This window comes from Watersipora subatra, chromosome 9 (genome assembly GCF_963576615.1).
Source record: "Watersipora subatra chromosome 9, tzWatSuba1.1, whole genome shotgun sequence".
Lineage (NCBI taxonomy): Eukaryota > Metazoa > Bryozoa > Gymnolaemata > Cheilostomatida > Watersiporidae > Watersipora > Watersipora subatra.
In genome coordinates, this window is record NC_088716.1 from 55,060,879 (window position 1) to 55,079,914 (window position 19,036).

The 19,036-nt window shown below is 36.3% G+C and overlaps 1 protein-coding gene across 1 annotated transcript in view; it reads right to left on the reverse strand.

Moving 5' to 3' along the window:
• LOC137405235 (midasin-like) overlaps positions 1-19,036 on the reverse strand; it is a 64,231-nt gene that overhangs the window by 10,391 nt on the left and 34,804 nt on the right. The window contains exons 20-31 of the mRNA XM_068091465.1: positions 18,850-18,949; positions 16,983-17,202; positions 16,274-16,397; positions 13,498-13,694; positions 12,709-13,028; positions 9,426-9,644; positions 8,169-8,288; positions 7,083-7,235; positions 6,410-6,556; positions 4,940-5,116; positions 1,010-1,222; positions 511-679 (exon numbers count right to left, since the gene is read on the reverse strand). Of these exons, the coding sequence (XP_067947566.1) occupies positions 511-679; positions 1,010-1,222; positions 4,940-5,116; positions 6,410-6,556; positions 7,083-7,235; positions 8,169-8,288; positions 9,426-9,644; positions 12,709-13,028; positions 13,498-13,694; positions 16,274-16,397; positions 16,983-17,202; positions 18,850-18,949 (2,159 nt within the window). The remainder of the gene's footprint in view (positions 1-510; positions 680-1,009; positions 1,223-4,939; positions 5,117-6,409; positions 6,557-7,082; positions 7,236-8,168; positions 8,289-9,425; positions 9,645-12,708; positions 13,029-13,497; positions 13,695-16,273; positions 16,398-16,982; positions 17,203-18,849; positions 18,950-19,036) is intronic.

Below are 19,036 nucleotides of genomic sequence, written 5' to 3' on the forward strand. Positions count from 1 at the left end.
AATATAAATTTTACAGCATCAATCAACGGGTGGCTTTGTTATGAGGCATGTTCACAGTTACCCAACTCTGGCCTCAACATTGATAGAAAACTAACAGCAATAAAATAAAACAATTAACTAATACTATGGAGATCTTAAAATGAGGCAGGATGATAAGAATGCTAGGAGTCGTTTCATCCTTAATCAGTTGGGTTTTGGACTTATAAGACTTTTTAAGCTGATATCAGCATAGTATTTGCAAAAATACTTTGCCTGTGATCCATAAAACTATTGAAGTGTGTTATCATAAGAGCTGGCACACATCTTAGTCTCTTTAGAAGCTAGCTGACTGATGTCTGGCAGTTATTCTACCTAACTCACAAGCTATGCTTATAGAATGACTATATCCAACAGCATATAACAATACAAGAAAAACCTTTTCAAAGCGTCAACTCATAACACAAACTTTTAATTGATCTCCTTAAGAGAACAAGCCCTGATTTTGTGGTTAGCAACAACTTCTATTCTCACCTCTATCTTTGGCCATCTCCTCTACAAGTTGCTCATCTGTAGCTTGGCTGGCTGCTCCAAATGACTCGATGTTCTGCTGTTTGTCGGGAGAGTCCGACTCTTCAGCAGTAGGATCTTTCTCCCCATGCGCAGGGTCGTCTTCTCCTTCCTCATTATCATCCATCGCTGGCTGAATGATACAGATTATGGATAAGAATAGAGCGCATATAGAGCTCTATAAAAGCTGAATATAATATAACATTTGATGAAAAGAAAGAAATGGAAAGAGAGTGAGACGAAGCAAGAGATCAGAGGCTATGGAGAAAGCGAGGACTAAGCAATAGAGCAAGATTATAAAGAAGATAACGAAAGAGATAATGAGAAAGATAGAGAGTGGGAAGAATTTGTATACTAAATGGGACAGGAAGGAAAAGAAATAGAGGGAAGAGAGAGAAATAGAGCGAAGAGTAGAGAGAGAGAAATAGAGCGAAAAGTAGAGAGAGAGATGAAATAAGCTAACCTGATTGATCTCAGGTTCCTGCTCTACAGTGTCTTCTTCCATCTCTTCTACTCCATCTGTGTTTTCATTCATTCCAGCATCCTCGTCATCTGCTACCTCATCTTCCTTCACTTCCTCTTCCATTTTATCAAGATCCAATTCATCTGGCATCTCCAACTCTCCATCCTGTTCCTCCGCTTGCTGCTGTGTATCACCATTGTAGAATGGATCTGGCTAAACACCACAATAGATAAGGTTAAATTCACTACACACTTATAAAATGTAACTTGATGCAAATTAACTAAAGTTTAGGACTCTTGCAAATGATCGCATAGGTAAACATTGACAATGTGTTGACCAGGTTGACCATTTGTTAATTGTCTGTCTAAGAAGCAATTAACATAGGTAGAACAACTTTCATTCGTATTGTGAATCTGACCCAACATTGTTACCATAACTTCTTAACATTAACAATATAGGAAACATCAGTGATAAGAAAAATGGATGCAACAATATATACACAATGAATACACAATATATACAGTACACAGATGGTTATAGAAACAGAGGCTATGGCTCAGGATGTTCGATTCTGTTATCCTTCATTCTAATATATCTCTTCTTGCATAAATATTAATTGTAATCTAGCACACCTAGTACATATTCTGCTATGAATATTCTGTGAGAAAAACCAAGCTTGGTGTACAATTTTAATAGGTAACATTATAAAGACAAGTGTCTACCAGTTATATCTATTAGAACTGATGGCTGCTGTACGCTATTGAAGCTTTATAATCTTTGATGAGGTAAACAATGACCTCATCTTTGTATTTATAACATTGCCAACACAAACAGTTGTGTTTGCCAAAAAAGAATGTAAACATAACTAAATTTTCAAAAACTGGGTGTAAAAGAAGTACTGAATGCCTCTCTGTGAAATAAGCACCGATAAGCCAAAAACTTCTACAACAAGAAAGCCTTTACAAATATTCTCAGAAATGACCATAAAGAATGTTCTAGCAATGAACTTGCCAGATATATGGCAGTAGAGTTCAACCATATGCCTCAATAATTCCTAGTTTGTGAAACTCTAACCTTCGACCTTTAGTACAAATTATCTATCGCTAAGTTAACAATTTTAGTTGGAACCTTATTGGTTACATCAAATTGTTTAAATTAAAACTTTAAACTATAGCTGAATTAAAAGCAGATGGATTTTATTTATGAGAACATTTGCCGATATCACGAAAAATAGGCTTTACATCTGCATGATAGTCAGAACATTTCCTTGCTTTTTCAGTACATTCTCTGACCAATGAGAATAGTTTTTGATCATTCAAGGATTACGAAAAACCAAGTGCACAAAATTGTAAAAGTAAGCTGCTAACAATGCGGATTAGGATGTTTATAATAAAAAACTTGATAGTATTGCGTGCCGACTTGCCATAGAAAAATCATAGTTCTCCCTAAAGAGAGTTTACCTGTCTAGCTAGCAGATGTGTCAGTGTAAATGCAACAAGCTTGATAGTTGTGGCCGCAAAACCAAAGCCCAGAGCTGAAAAAATCGTTGGAGTGGGCGAGAAATGAAGTAAAGAGACGAGTAATAAGAGTAACCCACACAGAGGTGTACATATACGTGTTAACGGGAAGGCAGAGCCAAGCGCACCGATGAACCATACAAGAGACTTGCATCAGGTAATCCAATTGTTAGTTTAAATAAGCGATTTCGAGTAAAGCGACAGCGAAAATGATTAGTTGACAGCATTTGAATGCACCATCAGGTAAAGGTAGACTAATGCAGGTAAATTTAAAAATTGTTATAATTTGGAGCAAAACATACTGATGTAATATTAAATATTGCTGAGTTTCAACATATATGATCAGAAATAGCGCCAAAAGTTAAAGGGAAAATCTAGGAAATGCTGATGCCACCTCTATAAATGAAACAGAGACACCAGCTACAACAAGAGGCCTAGGTATAATACATTTCTCACTAAACTAGAAATAAGAAGGAATGAGAGGATACCAAGGACTGAACATATAAAAAACTAAAGGTAAAGATTTGATATGATTCTAACACACTCGAAGCTGTAAAAAAGGGATGAGTGATATAGAAACACTAGACGTGCAACAAAGGTCAAAGGAGGTACACAGATAACACGAAAAAGATGTGACAGAGAATAAGGAAAAACGAAGAACAAAGACTAGCTGTAGTGAGCCTGGGTACAGATAAGTTCAACAAAGTAAGCTGCCAGTAGAGTGTGCATGTTTACTGCAATGTCCTGTTTATTCGAGCATTGTTGAACATCAAGCCAAGCACACACGATGCAAAGAATACAATCGGTGTACAAAAGAAAGATGTAAAGCGATAACCGCTATAAGCCAGTCAGCGCAGAGCTATCAATTGAGAAGCAAACTCGAAGGAGAGGATGCCACATGCGAGCACACAATTAGAGAGGAGCAGGAGGTTTCAGAAAAGTCGCATATTTCTGAGTGACTGCAAAGCGGCGGAAAGGGAAGCGAGGCAGCATGCAACACATATAAAACGTCTAGACGAAGAAAAGAGACGGAGCCTAGCTCGGATACAGAAGCAAGTATACAAAACCAAGTACCAATGGAGCAAATCGATAAGTTTTCCCTTTTCTTGTCCTGGTATGAACACGAGTATGCAACAACTGCTTGACAAGCTGTCGCTGGAAGACAAAAGTGATGCAAAGGCAGTGAAGGGAGAATGCGAACGAATCTGGAGTGAAAGAGATGGTAGATATAACAGAGTGGATTCTATTAGCAGCTCTCCCATACAACTGAAGAGGCTGCTTAAAATTTCCCGCAAATCATTTCAGGATACACGCCTGAAAGGAGCGGGTGAAACTAGCTCGGCACCAAATGTCACCCAAACCGAAATGAAGAAGCATGCCTGCCAAGCAGTGTCAACAGCATCTCCGCATAAACTAGACTGCAAGCACTGCTTAACACTTGTCAACAAGCGAGTATCACTGCTTGCTAGCCCGCAAAAGGGAACAGTTAGACACAGGAATATTAGTGCAGCTGAACACTTAGCAAATTTGGACGAAGCAGTTAAGTCAAATGATACTTATTCATTAGCTGAGATAGCAATGAGCAGTGAAGGTCAGACCGAGGAAGAGCCTGCTGGACCTGATTATCTAAGGCACCAAAATGACAAGAAGCACAGGCTACGTGGTGCAGATCTAGCTATTCATTCTAAGAATAGGCCATCGGCAAGCAAAGAAAAACTGTCCAAAATGAATAATAAATCGCAAAAAAAGGTTGCATTTAGTGAACTAAGAAAAATGGAAAGTAGCAGATCGTCTCCTCTTTTTCCGCTGTACACGCCTTCCATCCAAAGGTTAGGAGGTGGAAGAACATCACAGCCGGTTTTGCCAATGGCAGAATTTAGCCAATCACGCTTCAGCTCATTGCCTTTGCTCAAGGAATATTTAAGCAGCGCTGAGCTAAAGCAGCGACAGCGATGGCAGGCGAGAAAAGATATGATGGAGAAAGCCAGAAAAGACGAACAAGAAGTGCAACAAAAGGTTGACAAATTTCTGACTAAAATAAAACAACTTGCCGACAATCAGAAAGCGTCAGACAAGGGGCAAACAAGATAGGAAATCTCCCACATACATAATTTATATGCTGATAGTGCTTTCACGGAAGAGAAAATCACTTACTTTAGATGAGCTTGAAATGTTATAAAAAATGATGACAGCACACTGAAACAGCAATAAAAACCAGAGGCAACCTAAAATATTTTTAATCAAATTGAGAAATGAAAATAGATGTTTCAATGACTGTGACAGTGTAAACACATGTATGACTGACTATGTAACTATTATATTAAAACAATTGTGGAGTTACTTTCTCACAATAGATCATTGAAACAGAAACAAAAACTCCCAATAACTTTTAACATAGCTAGTTTAGACTGACCAGTTCATCCTGATTATAATCTTCTATTTCTTTTTCTAGCTCATTGATGTCTTTGTCATCCATTTCCTTTTCTTCCCTTTGCTTCTGATCCGTAGTTGTCTCTTCCGGGTTCTCATCTTTGGCAACGAGCTCTCTCTGGGTTTCTTCACTTCCTTTGCCAGTTTCCTCTTCCTTGGACTACACAGACACACAATTTATATAGAGGTTCTATAAGTCTGGTCAATATAATATAAATATACATGTGTATATATATATATGTAACATGTTAACAATTATAAAGTAATGGTAATAATAGAAGTCATCAAATAAACAAACTTACATCTATGAATGTAACAATGCAAACAGAGGTTTTTAAAGATAAAAACATACATCTATAAATGAAACAGTGAAAATAGAAGTATTCAAATAGACAAACCTACATCTATGAATATAACAATGATAATAGAAGTCTTCAAGTAAACAAACTACACCTATGAATGTAACATTGATAATAGAGGACTTCAAATAGACAAACCTACACCTAACATAAAACCTCTATAGGAATGACATGGTACCGTATTGTTCAACTGCATCCTTATAGTGACGTTTTATTAGAGGTGATGTTCAAATAAAGGGTGGCAAAAAATTTTGAGATAAACTTAACCATTTTACAGACAAAATGATGCTAATGTTACCTATATTATGCACTTTCCTTTGGGCAGAGCAACATTAATGCCGTCGGCCTCAGCATTTTTGCTAAATCGTTTTTATATACATCAACGTATCAGACCGAGTTAAATGAGGAGCTACGTTGAGTAAAACCTATTAGCCGAATGCCATTATTAATTATTTCAATGGCATTGCTTTCAAAATTTTAAAGAAAAAAACACAAAGCTTTGGAGTTAAAAAATGGATTTCGATGCGCTGGAACAATGGCTGCTATTATGTTGTACGGGGTTTCTGAAGAGTATACTCATCGCTCATCAAAACGCTTTAAAGTCTTCAGCTCAGATTGTAAACCACATTAGGGATGAATCTTGAGAAAATAGATCAGACCTAAACCTTAATGACTTCAAATCAGAAAGTAGCTTTGATAATTGTGACGATCATTCTTATTAGGTACACTGTCACTAAAACCATAGCAACCACGACAGAAACAGCAAAAGCATTAATTGTTATCGATGTAACCGAGTTATGATTAGTTCGATTTTGTGGACACTTTTCTACAGATCGCTTGCTATTAGGGGTCCGTAAAGATCAGAGATTGTCAAAGTGGCGGTCAAATAGAGTTGATGTTCAATTAAAGGGCAGCGCTGTATGTTTCAAGCCTTCTCTTATAGTGGCGTTCCATTAGCAGTAGCATTCTATTAAAGGTTTTACGTTCTATTAAAGGTTTTACGGTATGCACTTAATAACCAAAGCATGAAAAGTAATAAAAACATGTCAGTTAATTACCAGCTACATAAAGCGTGTTCAGCCAACAGCACTCACCTGCTCCTCATTGTCATCTTCATCCTGGTCTTCACCCCAAAGCTTGTCATCAAGTTTTTCTTTGAGATCAGAGTCTCCTATGTCACCCATCTTCTCATCCATCTCATCCTCATCTCCGCTTGAAGTCTCCTCATCCTCCTCATCCACCTACGCATCATCAAAGCAGGTTGAAGAACACCATAAGTTTACAGTAATTTTAACACGAAGCTACCAACTGCCACAGAATGGGAATTTTTGGCGCAGACGTTCCGTCGTAGGACTTATTGGCATGACGATTTCTGGCGCAGGACTTACTGGAGTAGGTCACAAGTTCGGAATATATCCATCTTCCATTGCGACTTTAACTTTTACTTAAATTTGTAGTGTACTCAAAAAACTTTAAGTAAAAGTTAAAGAGAAAAATTGTTTATAACAACTACATTTACGTATTTAACAGATGTAGTTCATGAGACCCCTCATTCAAATATTTATGTATTTCGAAGAAAAAAGTATTGTGTGAAGTTTCATGAATAACAAAATGTTTTCTTTTTCTTATTACTAGCTTCGTGTTATTTATTTACAGATAAGCATAAATAATTCCTTTAGTATTAAAATGCCAGCACCAAGTCTGATGTCAAAAAGCCTGAGCCAAAAAGTCCTACGCCAGAAAGCCCTAAACCGCAATTAGACCTACCTGAGTGGCTGGGGCGTCCTCCAAAGCACCATCAAAATCCCCTGACATCTCGATTCCATTATCTTCCTGTGGTGGAGCATCATCTGGGGTTTTCTCTTCCTTCTCCCTGTCTTCTGGCCTTTTAGCATCATCTAATTCATCTTCATTTTCAATCTGCATTGCACAAATATGTTATGGAAGCATTTAGTATTAGTGAGCTATTACTGGGAGTGCCATGCCAGATTAATGTGTGACGTTATCGTTATCTGTTTAGAGAGGAGTAGACCACTTCATTGCCCTTCATGAAAAATGACCATGAAAACATCTATGTAAATCTTAACATTAAAAACCTTAAAGAAAGTAGTTAAAAAGATCACGAGAGACTCTTATAAGAAAATGACTCGTAGACTGTAAACGGACTGCCCTACAGATCTAGACTGTCCAAATCCTTCTACATGACATCAATGACTAATTCCATAACCTACCAATCAGGGGTTTCAACAAAGGTTGTAGAAAAACAACCACCAAGTTTCCAAGGGATAATTTTATACTAAAGATTCAATTCATCAACACACTATAGGCTCTGTGAGAGAGATGCGTTGAACTGGGTTAATCTATACATTACGGACTGCACTCAATGTTTATAATCATGTTGCTGTGGTTTCTAGTAAATTTTCAACTATTAGTGAAACAAAAATGACATTTTATAAATGTTTCAAGTCATTTGATGCCACGAATTTTTAATTTTAGGAGCAAACACCGTGCCTTAAAATATGTCCTCAACCCAAGTTGTTATGTAACCTATCTTTGGCCTTATTTCGACCACCGACTGATCGATATGTGAATGTAGAAATTCGCTAGATCGATCGACGCACTAACACAACTAGTTCTAGGCAAAGTATTACCTCATGAAAAGCCGGAGAATGATAAGCTAAGCTAGTAGAATATTGTTTGAAAACTAGTAAGACACAATGATATTTCTAATTTCAATAATGTTAAATTTAGTCCAGTAAAAGTAGATGAAATCAATAACAGGTTGAATCTGCACAGATAAAACTAGACAAATTTCAAAAACATTTTTTAAAGTTTTGCATATGAGTCACTCACTGTATCACTGACGTCCTTGGCTCCTTCACCATCAGCGAGGCCAGGCCCATCACTTGTGTTAAAGTCACCACCTCCATCGCCATCTAGCTCATCACTCAGTTCTTCAGGCAAACAGAAACCCTACAAAGATACAAGCATCTACACTGATTGAACGCTATAAGACTGTATGTGAGTACCACTCGGAAAATCTCTATAAACTCTCTACATACAGCCGATTCATACATGTAGATTATGTTTCCTGTATAGTATCTATAAACTTTCTACACATTGCAGATTCATAGATTATGTTTCGTGATTATGTATGATATCTATAAACTCTCTATAAACTCTAGCACTTAATAAACTGGTGCAGATCAGAGCTATGTAGAGTGACCCCACTTAATAAACTGGGGCAGATCAGACCTATGTAGAGTGACCTTCTCACATAATAAACTGGCACAGATCAGAACTATGTAGAGTGACCTTCCCACTTTGTAAACTGGGGCAGATCAGAGCTATGTAGAGTGACCTTTTCACTTAATAAACTGGTGCAGATAAGAGCTATGTAAAGTGACCTTCTCATTTATAAACTGGCGTAGATCAGAGTTATGTAGAGTGACCTTCTCACTTAATAAACTGACACAGATCAGAGCTATGTAGAAGGACCTTCTCACTTAATAAACTGAGACAAATCAGAGCTATGTAAAGTGACCTTCTCATTTATAAACTGGCTAAGATCAGAGCTATGTAGAGTGACCTTCTCACTTAATAAACTGGCACAGATCAGAGCTATAGAGAGTGACCTTCTCACTTTATAAACTGATACAGATCAGAGCTATGTAGAGTGACCTTCTCACTTAATAAACTGGCGCAGATCAGAGCTATGTAGAGGGACCTTTCCACTTTATAAACTGGTGCAGATCTGACCTATGTTGAGTGACCTTCTCACTTATAATACTGATCATCTTTATATATATATTGTCTTGTTGGAACTAAACTCTGGCTAGATGGCAAGAGTTAACTTCATATCTTTTCTACATGAGAGTGCCGAGTTCTATACACAGTCCGTCCAATGAGCTGAGGCAAGAGTTTGATAACCAATGCTGCCCTGCTGCCATTTGTAAAAAGCATTCAACTGGAGAAACCAGAAATAATGCTAAACTACATGTGCAACTGCAAAAAGTAATTACACACAGTAACAAGCATAAAACTATATTATAATGACAACATTACAACAAATATATCTACATGTATAACATGGTACAAAGCGGGACAAACCTTGCTAGCAAGATGGGTGAAAATATTGTAGAGTATAGACAGAAGTTTGAGGGAATTGTTGAGCTCAGTCCATGACTCTTGCAAAACTGATTGGCACATCGAGATGAACTGGTGCATTATGGGTACACAGGAGAGTAGTATGTTTGCCTTGGCCTTTCGTGAGTCGCTGTGAGAATCCTTTCCGAGGTCTGAAGCTATGTTGGACAAGCCATCAAGTATCTAGAAGTCAGTATCAACATTATAATTGGCATAGTTTATCAACTTCTCCAATAATAAAAACCAGCTGAATGCCCTGCGTTGCATGAGTAATAACAACAGCTTATAAACATTACATTACCTTACCTACTATTCCCTTTACACTACAATACCTGCAACGGTTTATAAGCTGCTTTTATTAACTGCGCAATGTCGGGCATTCACCTAGTGAAGCTAGCTGGTAATCATTACATGTGACACAACGTCATTGGGCATATTTTAGCCGATGTAATGAATAGTTTCACCATTATTATTGATCACCATGCTCAGTTGAATGCCATAGTCTAATGGATAAGCTTGATGCTTCTAGAACTGGAGGTTCCAAGATCAAATCCTTTGCATAGTAAATTTTTCATTACTAAAACTTTATCGCTGTAACTGGGTAGACGGGCCCATTTTTAGATATAAAATTTTTTTTGAGTTGTTTATTCAGTTTAAACGAGTTCTTGCAGATACAGACCTTCAATTCTTTTGTAGGCCTGCATTTGATCAGTGTTCAACCAAAGTTCATAAATTGTATGATGCCCTTAGTTTCTTTTAAACTATTGAAATGCACTGGTTTATTGTAATTTTTAATGAACCACGGTCCTATATTATAGTGGTATTTATAACTGAAATAACTGGTAAGTATATAAAATATGTGTATATGACCATCTCAGTTGAGTAGCTTGCAATCCCATAACAGTGAGTCTCAAAATGGCACAAACTACTAGAATTACCGGTTTATAATCATCAGAATGTGAAGATGATTAGATGATGAAATAGATGATTCAATATGCAACATACAGGCATATACATATGATCAATACAATCGTATTAATCGTATCAATACACACAATAGTAGACTATCGTGTGATGACGATAGTCTACTATTTTGCGATGATAACACACTCTAATCTGATAAAGCCTGATTCTCTTTTCATCTCTAAAACCATTATACGGCCTTCATGTGCATCCCAATGATATCACATTAATATATGGCCATTCTCAAAAAGTTCTCTTGACAAAAGAAAATCAATTTAACAATTTTATTACTTCCCCTTACGTGTAGGTTACTATTCAGTGTGTTACACTCTTGTCAAGAATAATCAATAGTGTTACTAAAGAAAACTCGAATAAATTACCTCAGTTGACACTACGTGTGATAACAGAAACAGAAAAGAACCACATGATCACAGCCAGTTTCATTACTACTAATAACATGCACGGAACCAGTTCTATGATTACTAATAACATGCAAACAACCAGTCATATACATAACTTAAAATGACTTAAAATAGGCAAATAAAAATGTATCGTAAAACCTTCAACTGAACACCAGCTCTATTTGACTGCCACTCTAGGAGAGGGGTTGAAAATAAAGCACCACCCTTTAATTGAACGCCACCTCCATTTAACCGCCACTTTGACATTTTTTGATCTTTACGAACCCATAATAGCAAGTGATCAGTAGAAAAATTTCCACAAAATCGTATCAATAATGAATTGTTTACATCAATAACAATTAAGTCTCTCGGTGTCCAACTCAAGACTTTTCTTTTTTTTTGTTAAAATTTCGAAAGCGACACCACAACAATAATTAATAACTGTATCAGGCTAATAGTAGTTCCTTGTTCAATGCCGCCTTTGTTACTTCGCAGTATGTGCAAAACGGTTTACATTTACGATGGTATATGAACTACTACTTTTAGGTTAAAAGCTGTGCTTAACGCTCATTCCGCTAAAAGTTTATCAATACACGTAGTTGTGCGAAATGCAATGCGTAAAAGTTTTGGCTCAGCTAAAAACATTGTTTCAATGCTAATATCAATTAGTTCAGCAGTATAGAAGAGTTGAGGTCAGAATACATTGTGGAAGGTATTTAACAACCAGAAGATGTTCGGTCCATCGAAAGCAACAATCAGAACGCAACTGGCCGAGCAAACGATGCAAATATTTTTGATTCAAAAATGTGAATTTTTGTTTCTGCATGTTTCTGCATGTATCGTAAGTATGGTTTGTTTATGTCACTTGTTCATATACATGTATTTGTAGCATTTGATAGATTATTGTTATATAACTTATAAATTTGCAGATTTATAGCATATTATTCGATAGCATGATTGTGGTAATCTGATCTTACGATGGATCGATAATCGTAACTCCTCTTCTATTGCACATGAAAAGCTAGTTTTGGCTGCAAACTGTAGCAAACATATCAATGAGTGCACTGAGCTTTTATACAACATTGTTAAATATAGATATATAATACAAATGTCTTCAATTTAGAATAAAGTAAAAATTGAAAACTCCAACAAATTGCGAAGCAGGACACAGACTATGATATCACCGCAGGTTAATTGCAAGCAATAGATATCAACTGGTAAAGAGATTTCTAGGCTTCTCAATGCATATTTATTAACAGATCCTTGACAAGTTGGAGGTAAATTAGCAAATTTATTGCATCCAAAAGGACATCCTTTAATAGAGCACCATGGCGCTCTATTAGAGGTTTTACAGTGTGTTGTTTGATCATATCTATACAGATTGTTATCTTAAACCATTGAAAAAATAAACTGTTCAAAATTTAGCCTCATAATTATTCAAAAACATAATTTTACAGCTGCTTGGTTTACATGCTTGTAATCAGAATAAAATGAGAATTACTTTAATATATAATTTATGGTTATTGACTCAATTCACAATGAGTAACAATGCTGTAAATGAGAATTTTAGTTTTCCTATAAAAGAGTCCAGTTCATTCGCACACCTGCAGGAGATGCTTGAAAATTAGTCTTTAGTCTTATTGGTTAGTTTTTATAAGAGGGCTCCATCAATGAGACAAATACAACATGTGGCCAAAATTATGTGAGCGGGTAATATGTGCGTATTTTTTAATCCCAAAGCTGAAAGCAAAAACTGGCATTGAAGGATTTATGAGCCGCATACGTGATGTTATAAACATATCTAGAGCAATGCGAGGGTCGATAGAGTCACATCCTTTCTTGGTGTTTAGTGTGTGACAACCATTTGCCTGCAGAAAACTTACCGAGGACAAAGAGACCTGTTTCATAGCATTATCCATTATCCTTAGAGAGTCTATCAAATGCTTGTCAATTAGCTCCTCTGGTTCTGTACATCTGCTTGTCTCATCCAATCCATGGCTGTCGAGGATTGTAACAGTGTGCTGGCAGGCCAGAAGAACCTCTCGTACTGTACCATCAGCAGCGGCAGCAAACTGCTCAATACTAAGACTAGATTGACTAGACTGGGAGTCAGCAATGATAGCCTTAGAACTCTCTAGAGTGGAACAGAAACTCTTGAGGGCATTGCGAACATGCTTCACAAGCACCAGACTCCCATCCTTTGCTGCAAGAGAAATACAAGCTGTCTGTAATAGTTTGGGAGAGCTTAAAAAAGAGAACAACTCTAATTAATTTGTGAGAGCATAACTCCATACTCACAACTATGTTACCTTTAGAAAGGAGAGCAAGCGCTTAAACTTGGATGCTCCACACTATTTCAATAATAGGAAAATAATTTGAAAACGATAGAAAAACACCGACACTTTCTGATAAAACCTGCAACAATTTTGTGTAACGTTATCTTTAATGCAACAAAACAAAATTAAGACTAATGTATTCAACTTATTAGAGGCTCAGGCCTTTTAAGATTTACCAACAACCTTGACCATGCTTTACAAAACAGGCCTTGTAAAACATGCCTTGTAATAATGATATTCGGCTTACAAAGTTGTACATGTAACATATACATTGTTTAAAACTGTATATAAGTGAAAAACATGGTAGTAAATCTAGGACGTGCATAAGTGACCCACTTGTGAAGCTGAGGAGCAGGGAGGACAACTCATCTGTGACAGAACTCAGCTGTTGCATATGTCCTGACACTAGACTGAGCTGCTGCTCGCCATATAATCTAACAGGCTCAGTAACTAGCGAGGAAAGAGAGTGACGCACTGCAGTGAGGGAGCTAAGAATAATATTGATTCGGCCAATCATATCTTGCCAAGGTGAGCTGTAAAAATAGAGATTCATTTTATAGAAAACAGATGAATGTGAAACAATCTCAATGTGATATGATATGTATGAGACAGATGAATGTGAAACAATCTCAATGTGATATGATATGTATGAGACAGATGAATGTGAAACAATCTCAATGTGATATGATATGTATGAGACAGATGAATGTGAAACAATCTCAATGTGATATGATATGTATAAGACAGATGAATGTGAAACAATCTCCTTGTGATATGGTATGTATGAGATAATCAGAATGAGTATATGTACTATAGACTACAAGCAGCAAGTACTGGATTCTGAACGCGCAAAACAGTTTTGATTTGCTCAATAGAAACTAAAAAATACGAAGATATAAATTTTCAAATAAACCGAATTCTGTGGCATACTTGGTTGAAGAACAAGTAGTCATTTAATGGATAATACTGGTAACTTTTGAAGAATATCAGTTCTGCCCACCTGTTATAGAACTTGACAAGCAAGAGGTAATTACATAATTATAGTTATAGTCTAGCAGATAGTCTGCTCTTAGAACAGAGCTAGGTTCTACACCAGGCATATTGCAATGAATATCTCGATAGTATTGTGAACATGGATAGCAAGTAGAAAACTCCATTTTGTCCTTGGCTCATTATAATTAGTTAAAAGGAAAAGCTGCCCAAAGCAACAATTTTTGTCTGAAGCAGAGGCCATGGACGAACGGTTTGATTTATATATTGCCCAGCAATGCGGCGTTGACAAACAAATCCCTTTAGGATTGCAGTTGTTACGAATTCATCAAATTCTGAAACTTCCTCGTTAATAATCGATCAAATTTGTTGGACTTGACCGGTGATAAAAGATTTATTCAGCTTAAAAACTTTAAAAATGGCTCATGTTAAAGCGGTACAAAAGCAATTAATTCTGTCAACAGCCAATTTCCATTAGAAAATTTACCAAAGAAGTCCTAAAACCAAAATACCATAGCTCTTGGCAATACAAATGAAATTAGTAGTTCGGTGTTTTATATTTAATATATTTTTTTATAAAACTTGAACACATACAAACTGTCTCACAAACTGTTAAATAGAAATAGCAACAGTTATTTGTAGTTACATTGCTAAGCAAAAGGTCAACGGCTAAATGTGAACAGCTTCCTGCGGTATTTCAAGTAAATATATCAAATATTATGTTCAAGACGAACTTACACAAAATTTAAGTAGATTTTATCAGAAACCATCAGTATTTCCCTATCATTTGTGATTGTTTTTGATGTTTGAGATCTAACTGCAAGGATGTTTCAAGATTAAAATCGACAAAACTCAATCGACGTTAAAACGCTCAGAAAAAAATATGCGCCAAAATGACGTCATTTGATTAGCGGCTACATGTCTATAACGTTATTAATATCAGCTACTGCGTTCAAGTATCAGCATTGCAGATTCCTAATCTGTTGGTCTTTTTGCAACTATAGAAGTCATCATTGGACTTACACTTGAATCTGAGCGTTTTGCTTGTGATCAAGTTTTGTGGATTTTGATCTTAAAACATCCTGGCAGTCTGATCATTTCATGCATCAAACATAATCTCAAATGATAGAAACATACCAATACTAATAAAATTTCTAATACTAATAAAATAATACTAATAATTTCTAATAAAATCTACTAAAATTTTGTGTAAGTTCATCTCAAAAGATTACTAGCACTTGAAACATATCCTTCATTTTTTCGTGACGTAATTTTATCGTTGTCGGCCATCTTTATAGACAATTTTATCGTTAAAAATACGAAGCTTTTGCAATAAAATTTTGAAAACGATGCTTTCGTTTGCAATTTTTTTATTATAGTATCAAAACAACACCAAAAAGTACTATTAAATAAAAGAAAAACGATCATTTTCTACAAATATGGCGGCTTTGTCGTGAACGAGCGCATGTGCAAACGGCTTGATGACGTAAAAAAAACGGTGGATTCTAAACGGTCTAAAATTTGTATTGCCCTAATTGCTTGCACTCTCCGAGCTCTAGCAAGCTTCGTATACAAAGTTCAATGACAAAAATACTACCGTCAAACATCTAATAGTGTAACTGACTGTTCTTGTGATAATTTAAACCGCAGTCACTGGGCGCTGGTCTTTTTATAATCAGTTATTGTAATAGCTCAATGGTCTGAAAATTGAACACAAGCAATCTGAATTTTTGTCAATTACTCAGCCTGTTTTTGGTCAATAACCAGACGCTACTATAAATGAATGGCTGATACTGACTGTAGCAATTGACATCTGGTGTGCGCTTAGCTTTGTGTAATTTGAACTTAAAACTAAACAATTCAAAAAACACAAAATCAAATCATTACAACTGTGGGGCTGTAATGACAAACAATGAGAATTGTCTCACAACGGCATTACATGTGCTTACCATTTGTTTAGTACATGGAATAAGACCTGATGAATTTGATTACAAAGGATCGATCGACCTTATGAAGTACCATCAACCAGCTGGCAAATATCATCCGTTTAGGTTTAAGCAAGATAACTCTTTTAAAAGATCAGCGCATTTGGCTGATGAAAAAGTGGTGAAATGTAGTGCACCTGTGGAGAGAAAGACTGGAGACAGGCGTAGCAATAGCTGGGTAGCTCAAATGAGTGATGCTAGTACTCTCAGGAGGAATGGAATGAAGTAACAACTTCAGCTCTTCCACATGCTCTATCAGTGCTACAAAGATCAAGGTCTAGAATTACTGAACTTGTCAGGACATGCATGACGACTGCCACGATATGAAAAAGGAGCATCCTCTCTTCTCTTATCACCGCTTTGCATAAGCGGAAGCAAGCTTAGAACTTTAGATTGATTAACTGTGAAAAACAAAGCAAAAAAATAACTGCTCACAAAAGTAACATCACAAATTAGTATGCTTAGAGGATCATGGCTACCATTCAAAGTCATAAAACATGCTCTATTTAATTGGTGTTAATGTTGATGGTACAAACTTATTTTATACAGGTTATGAGTTTGTTTAACAGAAATGAAAAACAATTCCCCGACCCAGCTCAAAAACCTTGAAGACATGTATTTAAAACAATAAATATGTATTTAAAACAATAATATATGTATTTAAAACAATAAATACACATTGAATTAAAACGAATGCATGAAAAGACTATGTAAAAATTAGAAGTAGAAAACTACTTTCACACGATGACTATTAAATGACTTTGAAGCTTTTTTAAAGAGTTCATCCAAAGATGTTTGATTATTCTTTCCTATCAAAACACGCTATGTGTAAGCAAACAAAAATACCTGGAAGAGCAGAATTAACTGCAGAAGTTGCTCCATGTAGAGCAAAAGAATAAGGCACCTGCTCTGAGATGTCACTCAGCCTGCCTATAGCTAGCACCTGCTCTCTGCATCTGGTCCACAGGATGGTATGAGAACAGAGATTGATGTGGTACTGCTTGAGCACATCTATCATGTGCTCTGAGAATCCTTTCAGCTTCTGTATAGTCTCTACTCCCAGTTCCTACAACAAGTTGCTTCTGCACTGCTTTTATGCCAAAGTGATAACTTGTGATATCGCTATACAAGTTGTCATTGCTCTACACTCTAGATTTCACTGTCCATGCCGTGAAGTTCCAACTGCCAGTTGCAGTGTCACTACATACGATGTCGTAACTGTCCCACTGTGTCATGTTCCAGTTCATTGTGATCCCATGTGATGCAACTGCTAACAATGTTGTTATTTGTTGTTATTATTGCTGTCATTGAATGTACTCAAAAGAGGTAAGACATGACAACTTTACCATCTTGAAGGACCAATAAATTCTTCAAGCAAGTGGGATTTATGTACATACCAATTATAGGTTTGTCTCCGGAGTCTGCCCTTTTCATATAATTGGATGCTGAAATGCTACTGACTGTCTTTTACTCCCCGAGTGTGCGATATTTCTCATATGCATATTAAGCAAAAGTTTAAAATTTGCGCTATTCATAGTTCTAGCATTTCAGTGCAACTGAAAATGGGAGACTTCGCATGTACTGTTTTTGTAATATATGAATGTGTTTGATAAAAACATAAATTTGACCGATATTAAACTTTCCTGATATTGGAGATAATGCAGCCGTGATATAATATTGCTTGTATTGATAGACCGCAACATGCACTTGTATTTGAGGCATTGGAAGAATTGACAACTCACAAATATTTATAATATTAAATGCTTCTTCCTTTACGAATATTTGGCTATCTTAAACAAAACTGTTCATAACCCACAGACAACAGAAAATAACATAGTAGTAATTTGTTGCTGAGATAATTGAGCTTCCTAGTTAGTCAAGTAGATAGTTCACTACTGATAACTACATAACCATAATGACTGACCGTGTGTATCATTGTGTTGATGCAAAGTGTGCCAAACGAAAGGAAGTTACACTTAGATAAAGTGAAGTCGTGCGCCCCTGTAGCGATTTTCGTAAAATCTGTAGACTTCGCTGCGTCCTTTAAAAATAAACTTACACAAAATTTTAGTAGATTTTATCAGAAAGTATCGACATTTTTATCATTTGTGATTGTTTAAGGTGATCTGACTGCCAGAATGTTCTAAGATTAAAGTCGAGAAAACTTGATCGTGATTAAAATGCTCCGATCAAGCAAAAGCGCGATTCAGACGTCGATAGTCGCAAAGAGACCGACGGAATAGAGACGCGTAACACTGACACTTAAACACAATAGTTGATATCAACTGTAGCAACTAATGACATCATTTATCACAAATTTTTCTTCTGGGAGTTTTAACCACAATCAAGTTTAGTCGATTTTAATCTTGACACATCCTGGCAGTCAGATATTACATTAACAACCATCGCAAACAATAGAAAAATGACAATACTTAAAGATGAAATATACTAAAATTGTGTGCAAGGTAATCTTTAAAGCTTTTCAACTTCTGTTTTCTGATAATGAGCCACTATAGTGTAATTCATCACTCCAATTACACTCACCAGGTTTTCATTCAGTTTACAGTGAGTTGTCAAACGACATGCTCAAGATAGCCTGAATACCCCGCTAATACGTTAATCAACTCTTACCAAAAGGAGGCAGAAAAATTACCCCCATACCTTAGACATAAAGAGGTCCGTTGACGCCAGAAGACAGTACTGCAGTGCCTACCTTAGAAGGTTTAGAAGATGCATCTAGAAAAACAGTTCGTCTCGTTACGCTCCTGAGTAGGTACTTGACTGCAGACTTCCATATATCAACCCAGTTCTGGCTGAAATATTAATCCTTACTATGTATGTCTATTACCTAGACCACCATATTTTAAATAACAAAACCTACTAGTTAATAAAAATACAAC